Below are 22,979 nucleotides of genomic sequence, written 5' to 3'. Positions count from 1 at the left end.
ACACACACACACACACACACACACACACACAGTGGAGTCCATTGTTTTATATATCAGGGCATAATTCTGAACCGCCTGGTCCTAAAATGAGGTAAATCTAATCAGGCCGTGCAGAGATCACTCACCGTCTCGTTATATGGGAGAAAAACAATCCAGCATGCGGAGGAGGCAACGTGTGAACAGCCCAGTTACCCTTCAGTACACCCTTACTGCCTACGAAGTCTGTGGACCAGATGCCACCAACAGAATTACTTTTACTGCTTTTTATTATTGCTCTGATTGGTGATGCTCATTTGTAAATGCCCAATCTGGGAAGGGTTATGAGGAGATTTGAGGATTATTCCTTCTGGGGCCATCTATCACGAACAGTATTCTAAGGCATTACTGTATTAAAGCATCCACCAAATGGGATGCATTGAAGAAGAACGTACTGGGTTCCGAAAGATGGAGTAATAATAAGATATAGTTAATAATTCATATTTCTGCATTCTGTTGCTGTTACAGGTATTGAATCATCTTGCCCTTTTGTTCATTTTGATTCCATGTTTTCTATTAATTTCATCAAGTTAGAAGAACGTATCCCCTACCCTTATTCCAATAGGACAACCTGAATCCCCCCAGTACCTCCAGTCCTAAAGCCCACTAGAGCCAGGCCACCCAACTCAACCCCACTAATCTCATCTAAGATCACTTTTTAATATTCTGTGCCATCCAAAACGATTTGATTGACTGGTAAATAATAAACTACGATGACGGCCGAAAGATATGAGTGGGTTCATCCCAGGTGCAAACCTGACACTATTTTAATAACGGTCCGACATTTGATTTCATTTTCAGTCTGGAAGAGGCCGATTAGCCGCCTGGAATGTGTCCTCATCATTGTGATTGGATCCTCTTTCATAACGGACGGACCAAGGAGCCCGGAAACACACGCACCCAGCGAGGGGGGCCAAGACAGAGACACACAGCCAGACCTCTGCCGAGCTGAGGTTCAGAGGAGGTCTCTGCTTCTGCCTTCACACTATCAGAGCTGCCCTCCAAACCTCCAGCGTAACAAGACTGTTGCTCAAAACCGCGTTACCCAGAAACACGATAGACTATATCAAAAAGTTACATTCCTGAAATCTACCAAAACAACAATACCCAAATCCACGTGAGTTTCATCTTTGTTTTACGCCATTGTGCTGCGATGCAGTTTGTGACGTAGAGGACAGGGGCGCCAGTATTCTGTGGTTTTCTGTCATTGTTCAACATCACCACTAAAAACAATGGAAAAACTTGATTTCATTCATCAATTGTTAGAATCTAACAATCGACAATTAACTCTTGCGTCAACAAAACCAGCTTTTGCATCACGCTTAAACTGTAAAAAGAACTAAAGGTGGAGTAGGGCAAGGAAAATCACAACCCGATGACCACATCTCATTAACGACAATGAGTGAGAGTTAAAGCGTTTTTACAAAATTCACCACATATGGCCAGCAACAACTTGTTCAATGTTTCCACAAGAAAAATGTTAGCATTTTTTTCACCCTACTGATTCATCGGCTGCAGCTGGCTAATAAATAAAATACATATTTCATCCGTCTCTCCTAAAGCTCCGTGTCAGGAGATGAACAGACTCAGGCTCGCTATAAGCCCCCGGCTGCTCCGGGAAGGTAAATATTCTGATATAGCGACGTGGAAATACAGTAGGAGTCAGCTGACCCAAAGACGCACTGTACAGGACTGGAAGACACTTCTCTAACGCTTTCTTTATCCTAGATGGGACATTTGGAAATAGCAAGTACAGGACAGTCGTAAAATTACAAAAGAGATATTTTTTAAGAAAACAATACATTTATTAGAAAACCAACCTATATGAGTGGTAGTTAATAATAATGTTCTGGTTGTTCAGAACGTAATAAAGTGATATCTATCCAGTGACAACGTGAAGTACATCTCGCCACGTATAGCACTCTCTGTGTTGTTGCCTAGCTCTGAATGCTACAGTGCTACCTCCCACCTCTCTCTCTAGGAGTGGGGGACAAGAGGAGGACTCTGTCCGCCGGCGGTCCTGTGATCCAGACTTCTAACATGAGCCATCAAGGACAACCTCAAAAGCAGTAGGGGAGAAGGAGGAGATGGAGGAGGGGAGGAGGGGAGGGAAGGTGAAGTTGGGGGGGGGGAGCGGGGAGAGGGGAGGAGGTCAAGAGAGGGAAGGAGGAGAGGAAAGAGGTTGGAAGAGAAAGGAGGTGGGGTACTTTGTTGGCACGCAGCAAGGAGCCTTGTGCAGCATTTCCTGTGATAACATAAACAAAGGAGCTGTCCCATGGTGTGTGTGTGGCTGCCCTGACCCATACACACCCACACACACACACAAACACACTCCTTGGGCCTCTGTTCCCTACTGGCTCGGTACAGACCACACTATATCAAGCATTGGGATTACATAACGAGTAGGGACAACCAGACCATGTGACGGTACATCCATCTGTCTGATGGGCAAGAGATGGGAGAAGTCAGTCTTAGTTCCACCCTCAAACTCTGGCTTAGGCTTAGCTTGTCCATATATCTCTCTCTCTCTCTGAGTCTCTTTCTCTCGAAATCACTCCCCCTCTCTCGTAGTCTCTTTCTTTTAGTCTCTCGCCTTCTCCTTCTGTGATTTTAACCCTCTCACTCTCTACGTATACAGTTTATAGGGATAGATACTGACAGATGCTCAGAGACTGATGTGTATTGTGATAGGAAACCAAGTGGTTATGGAGCATAAGCTAAAGCTAAGTTGTGTTAGTTGTTGTTGTTAAAATAACATTGTGTCACAATTAGCATTGTGGTGTTAGAAGCGTATTTAGGTTATAAATAACAGTGATAAAGAACAGTGTTAAAAAAAACTGCTTTAACAAATGCTATCACATTGTGAAATAAAGTAGTTATCATAGCTGTGTTTTACAGTTGTGTTATGAAGCTTCTAGTAATAGTTGTGTTAAAGTTGTGTGATAATTCATAGTTGTGGTACTCACGTTTGGTACATCTCTGGGAGCCCTGAGTCTTGCTCCAGCCATGACAGCACTGAGTTCCACACTGGTTCACCCTGCCATGGAGACAACGATGACCACAACAACAACAACTATACCAACATCCGGGTAAACAAAAAGGGGACCTCAACCTATTCTATGTAGTGGGTATTGACCTGTGTTCTACCGGTTCTACGGACCAGACTGACAGACGGCTGTTCAGAGTAGTTTTTTGAGGCGCGTAGGGGTCTGTGGGTGAACTACTGTTGTACATTCTTTACTTAAAACTTGTATTACTATGCTATTCCCTTGCTGGGTCTTCATACTAACCTTGTATGTCTGCTTCCTAGGGCTGCTCTGTACTCTAGTTGTTGTTTTGAAACTAGGATGTGCAGCACTATCATTGATTTTGTGGTTTTCAAATGTTTTATTTATACGCTTTGATTGACACTCTGGCTGAAAAGCGTAGTCTGTTGAATTACTCAATGCAATGTGATGTTATGTTATGCCTGGGGCTCATTTCACTTGACCTCTGCTATATCCCTGTGTTTACTTCCTTCATTTATCATCCATTTGTTATTCTGATTGCAATGTCGCTGAGCCCCATACCCTTGGTACCCCTAGACGCCACAGGTTCGATTCCCCCTTCTCTCAGAGAATCTATATTCCCTACAGGAATTAGGGGCGTTCTGTCCGTTGGGAGACTATAACCGGGAGCATGGGGTGTGGGGTGAGCCAGGGATAGACCCCTGGGACTGTATTTGTTATAAAAAAGGGTTATATATAACTTGTTAGACATTTACAAGCTGACTAACCACAGGGACAAGGGTCTCTGCATGGAGCTACACTTCCCTCTCACACGATATTCCTATCCAACACTTCATACGCTGGTTTAGCCTGGCCTGACCTGAAATGGGCCCTAAGAGTGTTTTTACACACTGGTAGGCTTTTAATGGAGGGGAAGGTCACACTACATGTGCTTATATTCTTGATATGTAGGGCTCAATTTTCCAACCCTAAAAGGAACAGACCATGTATTGACATTCTTAAATGCCTAATGTTTTATTGTACTAGTAGGCTACTAGACTACTTTATTAACAAAACATGACTGTACAAATCAATCCTTTAGTGTTTATGTAGAGAGGAATCATTTATGTAGCTCCTTTACATTTGTTGTTAATTTTTTTGTTCTCTTTTGAGGAGAGCATAGATTGTGCACAATGGCTGAGAGTAAACTTTACTTTTCCTGGTCCCTTTTTAATAGATTGTACGAAACTGAAATAGGCTTTGACACTCATTCGCTTATTCTATGCTTTATTCAGATAAGGCCAAATGAGAAATTGTAGACTATAATCTTACCACATTAAACATTTTGGGGAGCCTCCATAACTTTTAGAAAGTGTGGTCCAACATAAGGTGTGTGGGTCGTCTTACCCGGACATCTTCATGTGGTGGTTCTGTTGAACGCTGCTGTGTGAGCTGCTGCTGCTGCTGCTGCTGCTGTGCCGGATGACCTGTTGATGCTGCGTGTACCGGGCGTCCTGCTGCTGCTGCTGGATCGGTATCGGGACTGGGTGGTTCTGGTTCCCCATCCTGCGGGTCCGGACTTGCCCGCCGTAGCTGGCGGAGAGCTCCACGTTAAAGGGCCGATGGGGGACCGGCTGCGCGTGCCCCTGTCCCGCAGCCCCGGAGCGCAGATGAACGGCGTCCCCAGCACCAGTACCGCCCGGTACCACGTAAAGTTTCCTGAAGCCGTTGCGAGGCTGGTCCATAGACACACATGCCGGGGAAATGAATAAACCTATAGAAAACACAAGGTCCCAGCGGATCCAAGCCATATCCACACTTTATAGACGCAATAAAAAGAAAAACAGAAACAAGCTAGCGAAGCGACTTAAGGTTATTTGTTAATTTGTTTCAAAGCGCGCGTTTGAGCGGAACTACACCGTGTCTCCAGAACTCGTCCCGGAGACACTTATCGCGAGTGAAAAAGTTTGGTTCCCCTGAGCGTGTTCATTAGCCTCGCATCGACCTCCAGTGCCGCTGTCGAGATTAAAGTGAAAGAAACTCCTACTCCTTCTCCTAACCGATATATGCTCAAGTATCACAAGTCAAAAAATAAAAAGGGAGCAGAGGCAAAAAAAAACAAGCAAGAGCCATGTAGGTCCGGACGGCAGAGTATCCCAGAGTAGGCTGTCCCGGCGCCGGAGGGGAGCAAGAGGGAAGATGTCCCGGCTGCTACTGGGTACTTGTGGTGTGTGAGAGAGATACTTTTGCGCCGTAAATGAGATTGAAAACTCTTTAAAAAAAAAGTTTCCCGAAGTGTGAGAGAAGGGGTTAGTGTCAGGGGCTGCGCAGCCAATCTCTGGTAGACCTGACGTCACAAGTGGGAGGCTTATTTCAGCTCGAGAGAGGGAGAGAGAGAGAGAGAGAGAGAGAGAGAGAGAGAGAGAGAGAGAGAGAGAGAGAGAGAGAGAGAGAGAGAGAGAGAGTGAGAGAGAGACTGGACCCTTAATAAAAAAAATAGTAAAACGTTTTGTAAGCTTTTTAGGGCCCTCGTGTGTTGAGAGGTCAATAGCCAACCACATCCCCTCCACACTCACCCACGCAGACGTGCCTGAAGAGTCTGCATGCAACAACACACAAGCTCATACACACACAGAAACACACATACATTCTCACACACTCAAACACACATACACTCTCACACACTCAAACACACACACACACACACACACACACACTCACACACACACACACACACACACACACACACACACACACACACACACACACACACACACACACACACTTCTCAAATGTATGGACAATAATGGAACATCGTAATAGTAACCAATACTTGAGTTATGATTCATATTGGATAATAAACAAATAAGGCAATTTTTTGCCAATATATATATGACCTATATATTGGTTGTCAGCTCACGCATCAATCAATGCAACCAGGGATCTGGGCTATACCTCTTTGTCCGAGTCACTTGAATAAAAAAGTAAAATAAATAATTTTTTCAATGTATTTGAAAGAGTCCTTCTCAAACTTTCTGAGATTCTCTATGTGGGGACATCAGACGCAATGTAGTTCCTGAATAGTTTGAGGATGAAGTCACATTATGACTGCGTTTACTAGGTTACGTTTTGTATTGTTCATAAAGACCTCCACAGATGAAAGCCTTGTCTCAGAGGCCTACAGGCTAACGGTTTGAAAGATGATGCAAGGAGTGCCCCCCCCCCCCCCCCCCTTCATATTTCCCTCCTGGGGGGCCTTGTGCTATACTGGACACACATACTGTCTGGGTGGGGAGGAATGTAGCGGCCCACCCAACATGGACAACCCCCCCTCACCCTGCTGAATTTATGTGCACATTTACACACACACACACACACACACACACACACACACACACACACACACACACGCACACGCAAACAAACATTGAGGATAATCAATCACATCTTTATCGAGGGGATTACCGAAAACCATTTAAAGGACACTGAGTCGAGTGTGTGAGTTTAGTGGGACGTAGGACAAAGAGTGTGAGTATATATTGGTGAGTGGGAATGTTACGAAAACACTGAGATTTCCCTGAAATCCGCCAAACATTTGTAAACAATAAAGTTTGTCCAACGGTAAGATGGCCTCCGGGATGCCACCATCTCTGCCACTACTGGCTCTGCATCACCAATACACCAGATCATTGGAATCCATTCCCTCGATATCTGCTTGTCAATCGACCACCACCATGCAGAAAGAGTTCCCTGGAAGGACAAGGTCAGACCACCTGCTAGATTTCTACGGGGGGGGTTGAAGTTGTGCTAGACATGGCAATGCTGTGTGTAATAACCCTGCCGATGATGCAATCCTCAAGACGATGAGTCAGCCGGCATTTGAGCTTCAAGAACACGAACAGAGAGGTAGGAGGAAACACGCTGCGGAGTCTGTTTCACCAGGAAAATAAAAGCCCACCCAAAAGGTCAGGAAAGAAAGTAAGAACAGTGAATCATCACATCCCCCGGGGAATGTCTCGGGTTTCTATTATGATGTCTACCGCTCAGTTCCTTGTAACTAATAGACAACTCTGTTATGACATCACCGGTCCCCATCTACCTATGCAGGCCCCCAGTTATCTGGCTGCCGCCCGCTTCATACATATCACCCCCGCTCCGTGTTAACACACTCAGTCATGGCCGTTATTTATATCCCACTCAATGCCCGGCACCAATGCAGTGTCACAGCGACCAGCGTGTCAGCCCCTTTGTAAGGAAGGTCGACACCAAGACAGACCAGTAGACACATCCTGGAGAATGGAGGAGGGAGAATCTTCTTCTGAGCTCATAGTGGTGTAAAATTAGCCCGGGAATGCCGTGACAGAAACTATTTAAAATAGAATTACCAAATATATGCAGAATGGTCATTGTGGAGGGTGTCTGGGTGAAGGCTAGGTTGAGCAGCCTCACCTTAATGTTGGGGGTATGTGGAGTATGTGGTTGATGGCTGGTTAAAGCAGTCCCAGCTTGCCCTAGTCAGACTGATGGGGAAGGGTGAGGGTGCACACCGCTGGTGTATTCAGGGACCAAGGCACACAGGATGAACCACCTATCACCACACACACACACACACACACCGGAGGTATTAAAACCTCTGCATGTGACAAACTTTCCAACTCTACAATCAAATGTTTTTCTTTCTACATCCCTCTGTCGTGGTGGTGTCGGAGGAGCCCAGTAAAGCCACCTGGGTGTCATTTGTCAGGGTCGCCTGCTGCAGTAATATGCAACACACATTTTGTTATTTGTTGAGAGATATGTCGTTTTAACTGCTAAAAAAAACTAGCCAAAGCGTCTGAGTCGTTGAAAGTTAGGTTGAGGCGTTTGCATGGTGTCTGGCCAGAGCATTACATTAACACCTGAACACTTGTTTGACACACACTCTAATGATCCACTCTATTATAATTAATCTGTGTTATCAAGGAAATTAATTTCAGTTATTCACGCTGGTCGACTTAAGAGACATCCTCGAACAATCATAAGGCTGTAAAAGCATTTTACCTTACCCAACATTAATGAGTATAAGGGTGTTTTTAATAAGCAACCAAGGGGAAGCATTTGCTATGACATAGAAAAACAGAAATAACACATTGTTACCGTTCCGGTTAAAACGAAGAGCAATGTGAAAATAAATCAAGAGAGACATAAGGCCATAAACTACTTCAAGGTCATAATCGCCTAGACACAGGGCCGGTGGCGTGTGTGTGTGTGTGTGTGTGTTTAAGCCATCATGGGAGTGTTTCGGACCAGGTCTGGTAGTTGGATTATAGCTTACGGTCTGAAGCGCCTCAAGTCCTTCCTTCGCCACAACCCACTTATCTGTCCATAAAGGGCACAATGCCCATAAGAATGTATATTTAAAGGGCATTAAGAAGTTATTTATTATATAAATTCCACTTGTATATAAAAATACCGTCACAAAGATGATATTAGTATAGCTGCCTGTAGGCTATACATATTTAGAATGTATACAATGATTTCCAGCTGGTGTAGCGTGGATTTCCAGACGGCTGATTTGCTTACTTCACACATGTTAAATTCCCAAACACTTTAATATTCATTGATGATGGAGAGAGAGCATTGATCTGCAGCCTAGGTTATTGTTTAGGGTTTTTCTGCTTTCCAATTACAGAAGCAGCATTTTAAATGATTTATGTGGCCATATGTCATGATTGAATCATGTACCGTGTCCGTCATTTCTCTTGTTGGTTTTGTCCTTGGTGGAGATAAAGGACTAAGTAAATAAACACAACTTGAAACCGTCAATAGTGTTACGATTTTGAGTAAAAGAGTCAGTCCAGAAATGTTTTTCTCATTAAACATGAAAGACACAAATAAGACAAAAGTTTTTTTGTGTTGTATTTATAGGTAAGACATTGTGACAGTGTTGTAAGGCTTTATGAATCTTACACACAATATAAAAAAATACAAATTTCAATGAATAATTACAGATTCATAATTCTGACCACCACAATTATGTAGTTTGCCGCCGCCATCCAGGGATCATTCTGACTGGCCGCGCAGCGTGGCACTAATATCCTGCAGCTCTGTGATTACCCGCTCCAACTCTCCAACGCTATCAGTCAAGTCAATGTGGATGTCGCCCGTAGCAACGTCAGTGTGCATTTGCTACAATGGGGAAAAAAATGACAATTTCAACATATTATATTTCCCCTTGATACATGACTCTGTATGGTTAGCATAGCATAGAATGTTGTTAGCATTATGTAGACAGCAGGGTGTTAGCATGGTGTTTGCATTATGATAGCAAGGTGCTAGCATTTTGTTAGCAGGCAGTTATAAGGGTGTTAGCATGGCTCTAGCTTGATTTTATCAGGATGCTAGCATCCTGGCAATGGCCTGATTCTAGCATGAGCTTAGCATGATACTAGCATGACATTAGCAGGGTGATAACATTGCATTGGCAGGGCGAGTGCATTGCATTATCAGGCTGTAAGCATGGTGGTAGCAGGGTATCAGCATGGTGGAGGCAGGACCGTTAACGTACCTTGGCTTTGGTGGCCAGGCTCTTCAGACTGAGACGCGCAGAGGACAACATTTGGAGTGCTTCCTGGGGATTGGTCTTCTTCTGGCTGCAGCTGAGGGTGACTGAGAGATGGATGAGAGGGAGAGAGAGAGAGAGGGATAGATATGGCAAGAGACAGAGATCAAGGCGGAGGGAGAGAGTGTGAGAGGGAGAGAGACACAGAGAGAGAGGAATTAAGAAGAGAGGCCGAGAATTGGAAGAGAAAGAGAGGGAGATGGGTAATATGAATTGAGGAGTTGAATAGATAAAGAGATGCATGATTCAATATTCTTATTCAGGAAATAAGTAGCAAGACAGAGACCTCAACAGGGTCTCTTTAATCACTTGGATCACTGTGGTCCCAAGCAGAAAAACATTTACATTTCATATTCCCTTGACCTTGAGTTATCCATCAGAGAGGAAACCATTAAGGCTTAACCCTAACCCTTTTATTGGGAGTTGATTTAAAGTAATGTATGTTAACACATTCACTTTAAATATAAAAATAAACATTGTTTGTTCCCTTGAAGGTATGAATGTACTTTTTATCAGACCAGATACCTCATTTGTTGCCTTGTTATTTGTATATGTTGCATTCTGTGCATGCTTGTGTGCGTGCAGTGCTGCATTCATTTGCGTGTGTGTATTGTGTGGGTTTTATTATGTGCATCATTTGCATAAAAATGGTAAACAGATTCCAATCACATACATACATACAAGCAAACCCCCCCCACAACACACACACACACACACACACACACACACACACACACACACACACACACACACACACACACACACACACACACACACACACACACACACACACACACACACACACACACACACACTGCATCTGAGCTCCATTGGTATTCCTGTGCTAACCTGGGGTGATCCCGGGCTCATGTCCTCATGTTTAATTCAGCACTCTGTTCAGGTATAATGATGGGAATAAAAAAAATAAAAAAGATGACTCCTGGTGATTAACAACTCTTCTGGGAGCCCGCCTCCCCCAGCCTGGGTAGATCGGGGCTGAGGGCGTTGGAACAACATGCTTGTTTGTCCTCTGTTCCCCTGTTAGTTTGCAAGCCATCCATCCAACACACAGTTCCCATAAGCAAGACTTATGGGGACCGCAACCACACACACAGGCTTGATAAGCAAGCAGAAGCCAATGTCTGAGGTCTCTGCGCTCACAGGCATGGTAAGCCAATGAATGGGGACTGCTCTGACACAGGATAAGCATACCTATTGGGACTACTATCACACACAGGCTTGCTAAGCAGGCTTATGAGAACTTCAATCATACACAGGCTTGACAAGCAAACATTTGGGGAAAGCTTTTACTAACAGGCTGTTATAGGCGGGCTTACAGGGACTGGTTCTCAGAGAAAGGAGCAGCTTCATAAGGAGGAATTATGAGGACTGCTATCAGACACAGCAAACTTATGGGCCCCGTGATGGGGAACGTTCTGGTGTCTGCGATGGCTGGGGTGGAGACAAGACATTAAAGGTGAGATATTCTATCACCAGGTGAGTGTGATTAGCCATTAAAGCCATTTTGAAAATCTTCCTCTTCTGACATCACAAGTGGGTGTGCACACATAGATGTATGACGGATAGATGAGCAACGTTTGCTACAGTCCACTGGGTAGGCTGGTAGACTGATCTATCCAGCACACATCTAGAGGGACACACCCAGTTGTGTTGCCAGAAGAGGCAGATTTTCAAAAGGGCTCGTAACAGCTAATCACACCAACACCTGGTGGCATAATAAGTCACCTTTAAGCCTGACATTAGGCCTTATTTAGCAGCGCACAATGGACAAGACTTCTTGAAGGACACAAGCCCAGCCCCATTACCTGTGGCGTTATCGTTCTTATAAGAGGAGGATTTGGTGAGTTAGATTAATGCCATAAAATGGTGTTATGTGTTAAGGAGATGGGCCAACATAGCAGTACGACTTGGACTAAATACAGGCTCTTTACCATAAGTGGAGTACATTTCCAGATCTTGTTCATTGAAAATACCTCTGGCTTAGATTCAGTTCAGAAGTTATAATTAAGTGCAATAAACTAAACCAAATAGCGTATTTTTTTAAAATAGAGCCAAAATACAGAGGATGTTCAGATCTTTTCAGGATTTTCAGTGGTTCTTCACATTCTTCCATTGAAAAGCAATCATGAAAATTGGTCGTATTTCCAAAATGCGGTCTAAGAAGCCGGTTGTGAATGATTTTCAGAAATAGAGAAAATAGAGAAGTGGAAGGAAGCAGCTACCGTATAAAGGATCCTTCGTTAACAGTATTTATGAGCTGCTGGATGAACAGCCTTCTCCAAATGAAGCCTATCTAGCATTATTTGGAATAAACGCCAAGCTATTAATATGGGTGATTTAAAACCTGGATAATTGATGTGTTTTCACACAGTACAGCCACATTAAAAAATACCCTGGGAAATTGGATTTTGCATGCCCTGGCTTTCGATATGTTATTGCATAATACATTATATACAGCTTACTTTGGCAGAAATATCAGGCAATTGGCAATAATGTTAATTTAAACCTGAAAATAACAAATGTTGGCCCACTTCATTACTGTGATAGCATTCACTTCGCACTTTCTAATTTCACAGGTCCAGCATATCAGCAGAATAAAAAAAGAAAAAAAATTGTATAAACCCTGTTTATATAACTATTTCGGATGTTTTGGACAACCTCAGGTGGGAAATAGGTCTGGTTGTATAGATTCATCCACACACGGTAAGTAGATTGAGCACGGTTGAGCATATCAAGTAATTCAAACAACTGGAGGCACCCTTACTTATTTGAATGGAAATCCTATTGGATTTGTCACACTGGTTCTTGCTTTTAACTGTTGAACTAACTTCGATTTAATTTAAATGCGACTTGTTATTCCATGCGACAATATGGTACTTCTGCAGGATAAGATGGTTGTGCATGTGTGTTGGTGTGTGAATGTAGGGGTGTGTTGGCGTGTGTGCAATTACCATTTCCTACGTCTACAGCTCTGGTAATTGTCTCCTTAAAGGAGCCGGTCTCCTTCTCCCATCCGCTATTCTGCATCTGACAGTGATGTGCCTTCACCAGGAACCGAAGAGCCTGCAACACACACACACACACACACACACGCAAACATCATTTTTGGTCAGTATTGGCAAAAATAGATTGGGTCAGTGGTTTTGAACAAAAGTTAGGCCCAGTGTTTCATGTAGGGTGACAAGGCAAAAATATATCTTGATTTATATTCAGGCAGGGTCACGATTCATTTTTACAATATAAACAAACTTATTTCCTTATTCCTTATTAGATATAAGTGATTGGCAGGCGAGATGGATTCACCATCACAAAGGAAATTATCAAAAGGCCAATAACTGTTTATTACTTCACAATGTTTAATTACTCCCCGTATGATTTATTAGGCAGCGTTGATTCATCCAACCAATTCATTATTCATTTTACATACGCAAATATATGCTGATGAAGTTTGACCACGTAGAACCGTTTCATCCAAAATTAACAAAGCTACGGACACAACAAACATACAAATCAAGCTAAAGTAGCGAATGATTACCGCGCCGCTAAGGCCCTGCTAGCGACCGGCGTGCTCTCATTAGCGCGAGCGGCTAATGACTACGGGTGCCCAGTGGAGACGAATGGCGCGCGGCGGCTAGGGGTCACGGAGGTGGCTCTCCCCGGCCCCGAGGCCATCACTAAAGGGCCCTTAAATCAACAGGACGGGGCTTATGGCATTTAGAAGCAGCGGACCATCCATCAGAGCAGTGGCCCGCGAGACGCCGACACCCCATTAACGTGATGCCGAGTTGTGGCCAACATTTATAAGGTTTTAATGAACCCCGAAATAGCTTTTTAACATGTTCAAGGCCTGTTGTAGGAATCGCCTCATTTGTGGACATGAGATCCGTCATCTCCAGTGTGTGGAGGTGATGATGCCGGACATGGCACGGAGGAACATTTCTATGGGTGGAGGACATAAGGGGTGAACGATTTGGGGAAATAATGTAATTGCGATTATTACGACCAATATTGCTATTTAGTAAATGATTTATCTTTTTAAAGTTACTTATGTTCTCTATTAATCAATAAACAACCAATAAATCATTCTATAGTATGTCCAACACACTGCTCTTTCCTTTAGGCCAGGCCTATGTGTTGAGATGAATTGATGCATGAATTGATATTATAACATCTTTATTTAACTATTGAATTGTAAAAGAAAAGTATATTATTGAATCTTAAAAAAAAGATTGCAGCCTTTGCGATTTGCTAATCGTGTTCCATTATATGAAGTTGTCTGTTTTAATTTGATTAATCATTAGCCCCTAGAGGACACTTAAGAACTCTGTTATTGTATCTTATTGATGATAATTATCTAAGGGGAAAATATAAATAATTCTAAAATATGAAACTTCTAAAATAATTACTTGTATGACAAAAAGAAGAGCAGGATTCAAACACAGACCTTCTCGTTGTCCTCCTGGTTGGTGCTCTGCCCATTACCGTAGAGCAAGGCATACTGGCGCCAGAGCTCGCCGTCTGAGCTGTGGCGGGCGGTGACCCGGCCCAGGAGCTCCTGCAGCTTGGAGCGCAGCTTCCCCGCCTTCTGGTCCTGGTTGTCGGGCAGATCCTCCACCACGGCGCGCACCAGGATCTGCAGGATCTACAGGACCGACGGGATAACCTTTTTAATTCTTTAGATTCCTGGAACACCCTTATATCCCATCTTGGATGACTAAAGTACATTTAATATTGAAGACAGCAAAAGCCCTTTAAAAACTAAACAAAACACTGAAATTGTTAAATATTTATTCTATATCTGTAGCTCATCTATCGTGATGAAAGTAAATACAGTATGACAATATTGCATTAGATAAAAACAAAATATATTGCATCAGATAAGACATGCTTCTTCTTATTGCATGTTCCAATAAGACTTTAACACGGTGTGCGATCAAAAACTAGGTTTGTGGAAGAGACAGCAGGAGAAGAGCTACTGAAACACTTATCGGCGTGGAGAAGATCATGGCACCACCAAGCAGCGTTGGTCCAGCTAATAATCCCGTTCACTACTGGAAGTGGCCGCTATGGCTGAGGAACATGGCAACTAATTTTCTCGGCTCAATCGTCGTTGGCAACGGAAAAGCGATCCTGGCAGTGCACAGGCAGTGGGCCCTAATGGACGATGGGTAATTAAAACGGCGCCCATGGGCCTGAACAACGACAACACTTCACTCCCACCTTCTCGTTTGCACATCCACGCATCAGATGCACACTCGTAGAAATCGTAGAGGCAAGTTTTAATACAAAACAATTATTCTGGGTACAAAAAGGCAAAGAGAACACAGTCAATTATTCATCATGCACACCCATGTGTCCACACACACACACACACACACACACACACACACACACACACACACACACACACACACACACACACACACACCCACCCACCCATCCAACCACACACACACAACTCTCTCTCTCAAATAAACAGCCCTGGGCTGGAAGGCTTTAATAAGCAGTTCATCAACATGACTTTATTTATCCACACGCACACACACACACACACACACACACACACACACACACACACACACTCCAAATGAACTGCAGTGACAATAAACCGAGTCTGCCTCCGAGTGAGGCGCTTAAGGAGACGCCTGTCAAGAAGCGCCAGTGATCCAAGCTCATCACACCGTCACTAGCTGGTCCTGGAGGAACCGGCTGACCCTACCACTGAAGGAACTTAATAGAGGTACATGTAGACTCACTCTCACACGCACACCTTCTCTCACACACATCTCTTGTACGCTCCACACACACTCCCTCAGTCGCTTTACTCACACAGAATTAAAATAATAATTCAACACGTTCGGGTTTCACAGCCCCGCCCCACACCTTCATCTTTCACCTAGGATACAGTCACACACCAACACATCCGCACATATGCAGCACGGTGACAGACAGCTATAGACGAGCTGGTTTGAGAGACGTATGGAAGATGCAGGCTTGTTAATCCAACCAAGCGACCCGCAGCGTCTTGTGTTGTAAACACACTCTCTCTACGACCTTGTTCACTGCCTCAGCCTCCGCGTGTAAACAACAGATGATAAAAACCAGAGGAGAGGGGCAAATGCAAATCAGACTTATTTTTAAGAGCTGTGACTGGGCGTTAATGACGGTGAGATGGTGGGAGGGAAAAGGAGTTCCTCGTGACGGATCTGATTAAGGGTTTAGAGGAGGCGGGGCTGCCGCCAACGCCACGCGGCACAGCCAATCAGAAACCAGCGTGGGATCATCTGCAAAAAATAGAGTGGCGAACGGCGCGCGCATGGATGTGCCCTTTTGTGCATAATGTGTGCACATGTACCGACGTCGACCTCTTCTGTCTCACATGTGTGTATCAGTGTGTGTGTGTGTGTGTGCGTGTGCATGTGTGTGTGTTTGCGAGTTGCGTGCCAATGCCTCTGAATGTCTCTGTGCATGCCTGTGTGTTGGCAGATCCCAGACACTAATCAGACCTATAAGCTGGGTAGAGAACACAACAATATGTTCTCCGCAGCCTTGGGCCGTGGATCAGAGCGGAGGGGGGGGACCGCTGGCCTCCCGGTCCACAGACACGCGGCCAAACCTAGGAGGCCTGGCCCGGGCGAGGTGTTTAGACAAAGCGCACCAACGTGCCTAACCCTGATTATTCAGAAGAGGGGGGAGGACCTTCAGTGTGCGTACCTCTTTAGCCCCTGCAAGGCTGAGCTGCAGCCAGTCGACCGCGAGCGTACAGTACGCACTGTAAGGACACGGTAAGGACACTGAATACACAGGCAGTACACAGTAAAGACATTGGCACTCTGCCTGTATATTTAGCGTACAGTGAGTAGAGGGGGCCAGTTGAGGCAGTATTGAGGAGAGAAGAAAGCAGGAAACCACGTCTCTGGTTTATTATCGCAGTATTTTGAGGGTGTAATTGAAGCACTCGTTCAAACACTCCTTCAGAAAGCCCTTAAGACTTCTTAAGTGCGACAAAGTTGTCGCGTGTGTGTGAAAGCGTGCGCGTGTCTGAGAGGTTCAAAGAGATCGAGTATCAGGGGTCAGAAATCTGTGTGCGTGGGGCTGTGATGTGGAGGGCTCCGTTCGGGCAAGACGACGGCGATAGGTCTATTTAAAATATTAATTGCTTGTTTTTCCACACACCAGCAGTTATTACAGTGAAAGAACCTTCTCTCTCTCTCACTGGTTATTCCTTTTTTCTGAATCTTTCTAATTTCCTTCTTAGAATGCGTTGGCGGACTTGCAATTAGTCTCTCTTGATTCATCAAGAGATTTTATCGCCAGGATTTCTTAAGGCTTTTAAGAGACACACCCACACAATGAACAAGATTAATAAGCAATATGGGGATTCAAAAGCAGTATTTCATCACAGGTTATTGCCATAGATGGCTTTGCATGAGATTGTTCGAGAAAGCTCCACTTTAAGGAGCTCAAGGGAATTTGAGCATGGAACATATTTTGTTTTGTAGTATTTTTGGATGTCACCATCCACAGGTAACGTGACTGCTCTCTGATTGGCTGAATCTAGAGGCAGGTGAAGCGTGCTACAGGTAAGCTAATCAAAAAAATGTAACAGCTGCAATAAACAAGTGTTGGCCTTTTACTCTTTAATAAAATAAGTGATTTTGGTTGGTGTTGGGAGCAATTGGGGCCTTCTGAACCTGATGTATAGAAGAAATCTGTCCTTGAATCACCCTGAGGCAACATCTGTACACCTCCTTCTCCTTTTCAGCCAATCAGATTCTCTGAACCACTACAGAGCAGCCAAATATTCATCGGAGGCAGCAACTTTCATACTTTTGAATGATGCAATTAAGGAGCAAGAATCCTGCAAAGGATTAATAAGCATGAGTTCTGTGTTGACCAAAGCAAGTTCACTTTGCATACCAATGGCGCACTTCAAAAGAGAAAATTTTGCTCCATTACTTCTTGACGTAACATTTGAAGCCTTTCAGTTCAAATGATTACTCTGCTCTCTAAAACTCCATGCAATCAGTGCAAAGCACACAGTACTAAATTAATGTCTGAACGTAATTGGTCAACCAAACCTCTGAACATGTTGCCATATAGCACCAGTCATAGGAGAGATAGGTTATTCAGCTTACATTATTCATTTGAATACTAAGTTTCTTGACATAACTAAGTGTATTACATCGTTAGGTTATGTTAAGTAATGCAATGGGTATTGTAGACGCCATCTTCACGCTCAGACAGTATTGATGTTGCTAATGTTTGCTCGGCAAACAATCATAAAATGGTATGCTTTGTGATTGCATTAAAATGTTCTATATAAATGCATTCTGTGGCTCTATGAATAGAACTGTGAAGAGAGACGGAGCAGTGCGTTGAAGGGGAGAGAGAGCGACAAGTTTTACCGCAGGTGGGAATCAAAGCCTAACCATGCATGCTTTGAATCGCCTGCACCGAACCGTCCTCCGAACGCTGACTGACTGACAGCAAACCGCTTGACGGGTTGGTGGAGTGGGTGCTCACCTCCACGTCCTTGTACTTCTCCCGGAGCTCCATGAGGTGGTGGTAGGCCTTGATGGCCTCGGAGAACTCTCCCACGTCGATGCACACCGTGAGGAAGTTCTCCCAGATCTGCCAGTGCTCGTAGTTACACTTCAAAGCTTCCTGGAGCGTACGGAACGCCTGCGGCCTGAGAAAGAGAGACAGAGAAAGAGAGAGCGAGAGAGAGGTAAACAGACAGAGAAACAGTGTGATAAAACATTAAAACAATAAATGTATGGATTGCTCTGGCAGTTATTTGCCTTTTCTGCTGCGTAGTACCAGGGAGGTACCGATGCTGATTAGGTAAGAGTGTGGTTCGGATCGATCTAGAAAAACCTTTCCCCCTCCTGTTATCGCTCATCCATCCATTAAATAACAAACTAAATAAAAAACTAAATCTAAAGCCTCTCTGGAGGGTTTAGAAGCCCTTCTATCCACCAGGGCTTTATTAGGAACCTCTCTGCTCTTTAATTTCAGGCCTGAAAGCACACGCCACTGATTTAGTTAGAGAGAGAGAGAGAGAGAGAGAGAGAGAGAGAGAGAGAGAGAGAGAGAGAGAGAGAGAGAGAGAGAGAGAGAGAGAGAGAGAGAGAGAGAGAGAGAGAGAGAGAGAGAGAGGAGAGAGAGAGAGAGAGAGAGAGAGAGAGAGAGAGAGAGAGAGAGAGAGGCTTTGCATCAACAGAACAGTTGGCTTATAGACTTTAAAAGACATAGAGTCTCCCGGAGGGCGCCAGCTTGACTTTACAGTACAGAGTTGTATTTGCTCACAGAGACTGGTAGTTACCTGAAAAGACAGAGGGAGTATACCTGAGACTTGGAAAGACGGAAAGGCTGTTCATTCAAGATCTGATACTTTGATTTGAAACGCCATATAGTCTGTTAGTCTTTTACACTTCAAAGGTCTAATACAGCCTGTTTGCTAAATATCAGTTAGCTGACCTTTAAAAACACAAATACGATGTCTGCTGCGTACGTAGAGCAGTCAGCATACCTCACGCGGGAACATAAGATCAGAGAGGTCGGAAAAACAGAACAACGGGATTGCGGAGAACACGAACATTGCCCAACTTCTTTTTTGGCACTTCCAAGACTTTGCAATGTGACGAAATCTTGGCAGCTTACTTACGGCAATGTGAACATTGTGTGTGATTAGAAAGAAATGCGGGGCGGGCGTGATTTATCTTGACCTGATTACCGACTCCCAGGCGCTACTTGTCTAAACTAATGGAACGTTGAGTGACCAGAATAGTATCAAACAGTTAAGTCTGCAAAGGATTTTAAGGAAAAAAAAAAAGAAATACTTATTTTGAAGCATGCGGACCTGTTTAACTGTCTCAATCTGATAAACTAGATTTAAAAAACAAATGTTTAACCAACAGAGAGGGGTTCGCCAGTCCTCAGAGGCAAACAGTATTTATCACTTTGAAGAAAGAGCCCCTGCTGCATTGGGACACCGTTGGCTGGAGCTCGACGCTCAAAGACAAATAGAGAGTCCCTGCAGAACCCAAGTCCATAAAAGAGAAAATGTAGAGTCTTTGAGTGTGCAACGCATACAGATGAACACAGAATGGGTCTCTGGGAACCAGAATACACTCTACTCCTCAGACTGAGGACGGGTGCACCAGGAGGCACGACGGGCATTCAACACAAGGCAGCCGTCTGGCCCCGGTTCTCCGGCAGCACGGAACGACGTGGGTCAAGCATTGCTTAAGCTGCAGAAGACGGCGGAGGTTTGAGACGGGTTAGCAGGCGGGGATTATTGTGCGAACCAGCCAGGCCATTCCAGACGGGAGGCTGGAGTCACACACCGCTCAGAAGTGTGTGTGGGGTGTCTTTGTGTGTGTGTGTGTGTGTGTGTGTGGACAGAAACAGAAGAGAAAGCAGACAGAGAACCTGAGATAGATACAACAGACACAAAACAGAATGGTAGAGTGAGAAATGGAAAAAACCGAGAGGCCGAGAGAATCAAGAGTGATATAGATGTATAGAAACAGAAAACAGGAGAGACGGAGTTGTACGAGAGATAAGAGAAAGACGATAAATAGTGACAGAAAAACAGAAATCGAGAGCTACAATGAGAGAGAGAAACTGTGGTATATATGGAGACAGAAAACAGAATAGGAGATGGAGAGAACGAGAGCACAGAAGGAGACGGAAACGGAGTGAGAGATAAGAGAGATAGAGAGAGAGAGAGCGAGCAAGAGAGTGCAAAAGGATACAGAAAGAGATAGAGCGAGAGCAGAAGGAGAGGGAAACAGAGTAAGAATGCAAAGAGAGTATAATGCAGAGTGATTAAGTGACTGAGGGGGAGAATGAGAAAGCTACAATTGCCAAGAATGAAATGTAAATATAATCTTGGCACTTTTTTTATGTATCCATTATGTGTATCCGTTTGTGGGTGTGTGTGCGTGTGCGTTTGTTTGTAAGTGCGGTTGTGCGTTTCCCACAAGCGCCAACCCCTTTCCCTGAATCAAGCAAATCAATCAGTTTTATCACCAAGACAATCAATCAATAGTAGAATCGTCATGATCATCAGGTTCAACTGTAGCTTTTGTTGTTGGATAGTTAGGAGCTAACGGCTATTAGATAACACCTAATCTCTCCTCTGCCTCTCGTTTCCCCCTCCTCCTTCTCTTCCTCATCTTTCGGAACGCCTTCATGAAGCTAAAAACAGCAAACTGATCCACGTCTAAACTAGCTTAAAGGTGTGTTGGAGTGTGTGTGTGTGTGTGTGTGTAAGGTTGCAAACTAGAGTCTAGTCCATAGAGAGAAAAGAGAGGAGTAATCAGGTAGGAGTTTCTCACTCCAAACACGCACCAACCATTTAGATGATTGAACCACAACAGAAGCCAGACAGATAGATGGGAGGTAAATAGAACGAGATTGAGAAATTTCCCAAGACATCTATTTATTACCAGTTGGCTTCCATTTACGAATATGTATTATGGATATATATGAATGGAAAATTGTCAACTTTCAATTACATTTAGTTTTATATTCATATTATTTATATAACCATCTGTATGTACATTATTCAAATCAAATTAGCAGTCGGTTGAGTGCACAACATTATTTCAAGACAGGAAATAGTGGAGGTTGCATTAGAAGACGCAGTCAAAAGTACGTGAAAAAATAAATGTCCTGTTGTACAGTGCTCCGTTTCCCGAGAGCGATCCAGGGCTAACTACCACCGCAAATAACATGATAAATATATCCTAAGAAGCATCTGCATAGATATTCAAAAATAAACCATAGCAAAACAACATGCCTAGCTGTCAACACACCAACCGTTTACTTTTCCTATCCGTCAATTCAACAAACTGTAGAAGTTAAGAAGGAGAGTTTGACAGGTCTAATGTTTGGTAATATTTTGGTCTTAAGGGAATGGACAAAGTTATTTAACTATCAAGGCTAAAAAATGAAATAAAATCCCTTAATCCCCGTATTCCATTGGGCGTCTCGTGGCGTCGCTATCACAAAACGGAGGAATTTAAATGTGTTTTCTCCAACACGGCAGTTAGATATCATGTTGACAGTAAGCTGTAGCCTGCGTGTGTGAGGAACACGAATGTTAAATCGTCTGTGGTGATACTGGGCTTCATATCTGGTGGAAGGTTTCATCTAATTTATGATAATTATTCTACATAAGATCAGAGCTCGGGTAGGCAGAGTGGAAATTCAACTCCTTCAGTGACAGCGCACACCTGGGTGCTGAGCCCCATAAGTGGGTGGGACGGTTACTTCGCCCCAGGGTGCATGTCCACCGGCCAGATACCAACATGTTACTAGTGGATTAGTAGCCGATTTCCAGCAGGTTACTGGCAGATTATTGGCAGATTACCAGCAGGTTGGTGGCAGATTACCTGCAGGTTACTGGCGGATTACGGGCAGATTACCAGCAGGTTGGTGGCGGATTACCATCAGATTACCTGAAGGTAACTAGCCCGTGAGGCCGTAGTGATACATCTGTGTACGATTGTGGAGGACCAACTGCAGCGTTTGCCTGCCTGCCAGTGACGTCTACAGTGTTGGTAAGGAGTGGAAAGAGGACAAGGCAGATTTGTAGGAGGCTTATTAGCTCCGTACTTGTCTCTGTAAGCAGCTCCCACTCTCATAGTTAGGCGACGACAGAGAACGTACTTGCAGTCCAATTTGGTTCAAAGCATTTTACATATGCGGCTCTGTTCCTGTCTGTTTGACAGGCTATTTGTAAAGCTCTGGTAAAGCAGACACACTTTAGAAGGATTCTTGGGGCGAGGTGGGACTGCCGATTAGTTTAGGCGATCGGGTTCAAGGTCAGCGTGGATATGGGTCAGAGTTGAATTTACACACAGTGAGCATCCTAGCTAGGTTGGGCGTTTGGAATACAGACAGCTAACAGTTGGGAGTTCAGCGCTTTTAACTCAGAACACATGTATCTAGGTTGAGAAACAAAAGAAAGCTGTTTAGATTCTGTTGGGTTTCGCACGTCAAACAAAGCTCTAATGTAATTGGACGTGCATCGAGAGGTCCAATTGGCCGGCACAGCCGTTCCAAACACATCAGAGTGTGCAACACTTCTCTCCATTGAAAGCTGTGCTACGCTCTTGCGCTGAGGCCATTGTAATGTGAAGGACACTTTATTCTACTTACTTTTGTTTTAGACGGATGTAGGCTGTGGAGAGGTTGTTCCATGCCTCTGCATTCTAAGAGAGAGAGAGAGAGAGAGAGAGAGAGAGAGAGAGAGAGAGAGAGAGAGAGAGAGAGAGAGAGAGAGAGAGAGAGAGAGAGAGAGAGAGAGAGATCAATAA

At 44.2% G+C, this 22,979-nt stretch overlaps 2 protein-coding genes across 5 annotated transcripts in view; both read right to left on the bottom strand.

Moving 5' to 3' along the window:
• The window catches only part of ltbp1 (latent transforming growth factor beta binding protein 1), a 72,231-nt gene extending 66,869 nt beyond the window's left edge, over positions 1-5,362 (bottom strand). For all 4 annotated transcript variants that reach the window (XM_056608798.1, XM_056608800.1, XM_056608799.1 and 1 more), the window contains exons 1-2: positions 4,431-5,362; positions 3,003-3,073 (exon numbers count right to left, since the gene is read on the bottom strand). In XM_056608798.1, the coding sequence (XP_056464773.1) occupies positions 3,003-3,073; positions 4,431-4,834 (475 nt within the window). In that variant the 5' untranslated portion in view covers positions 4,835-5,362. The remainder of the gene's footprint in view (positions 1-3,002; positions 3,074-4,430) is intronic.
• Positions 5,363-7,935: 2,573 nt separating this feature from the next.
• Positions 7,936-22,979, bottom strand: part of ttc27 (tetratricopeptide repeat domain 27) — a 62,184-nt gene continuing 47,140 nt past the window's right edge. The window contains exons 15-20 of the mRNA XM_056609471.1: positions 22,822-22,874; positions 18,172-18,337; positions 14,090-14,287; positions 12,597-12,708; positions 9,571-9,671; positions 7,936-9,191 (exon numbers count right to left, since the gene is read on the bottom strand). Coding sequence (XP_056465446.1) covers positions 9,066-9,191; positions 9,571-9,671; positions 12,597-12,708; positions 14,090-14,287; positions 18,172-18,337; positions 22,822-22,874 — 756 coding nt within the window. The 3' untranslated portion in view covers positions 7,936-9,065. The remainder of the gene's footprint in view (positions 9,192-9,570; positions 9,672-12,596; positions 12,709-14,089; positions 14,288-18,171; positions 18,338-22,821; positions 22,875-22,979) is intronic.

Source organism: Gadus chalcogrammus, chromosome 15, assembly GCF_026213295.1.
Source record: "Gadus chalcogrammus isolate NIFS_2021 chromosome 15, NIFS_Gcha_1.0, whole genome shotgun sequence".
Classification (NCBI taxonomy): domain Eukaryota; kingdom Metazoa; phylum Chordata; class Actinopteri; order Gadiformes; family Gadidae; genus Gadus; species Gadus chalcogrammus.
Note: the sequence above shows the minus strand (reverse complement) of the source record. Positions and strands in the feature narration are given on the sequence as shown.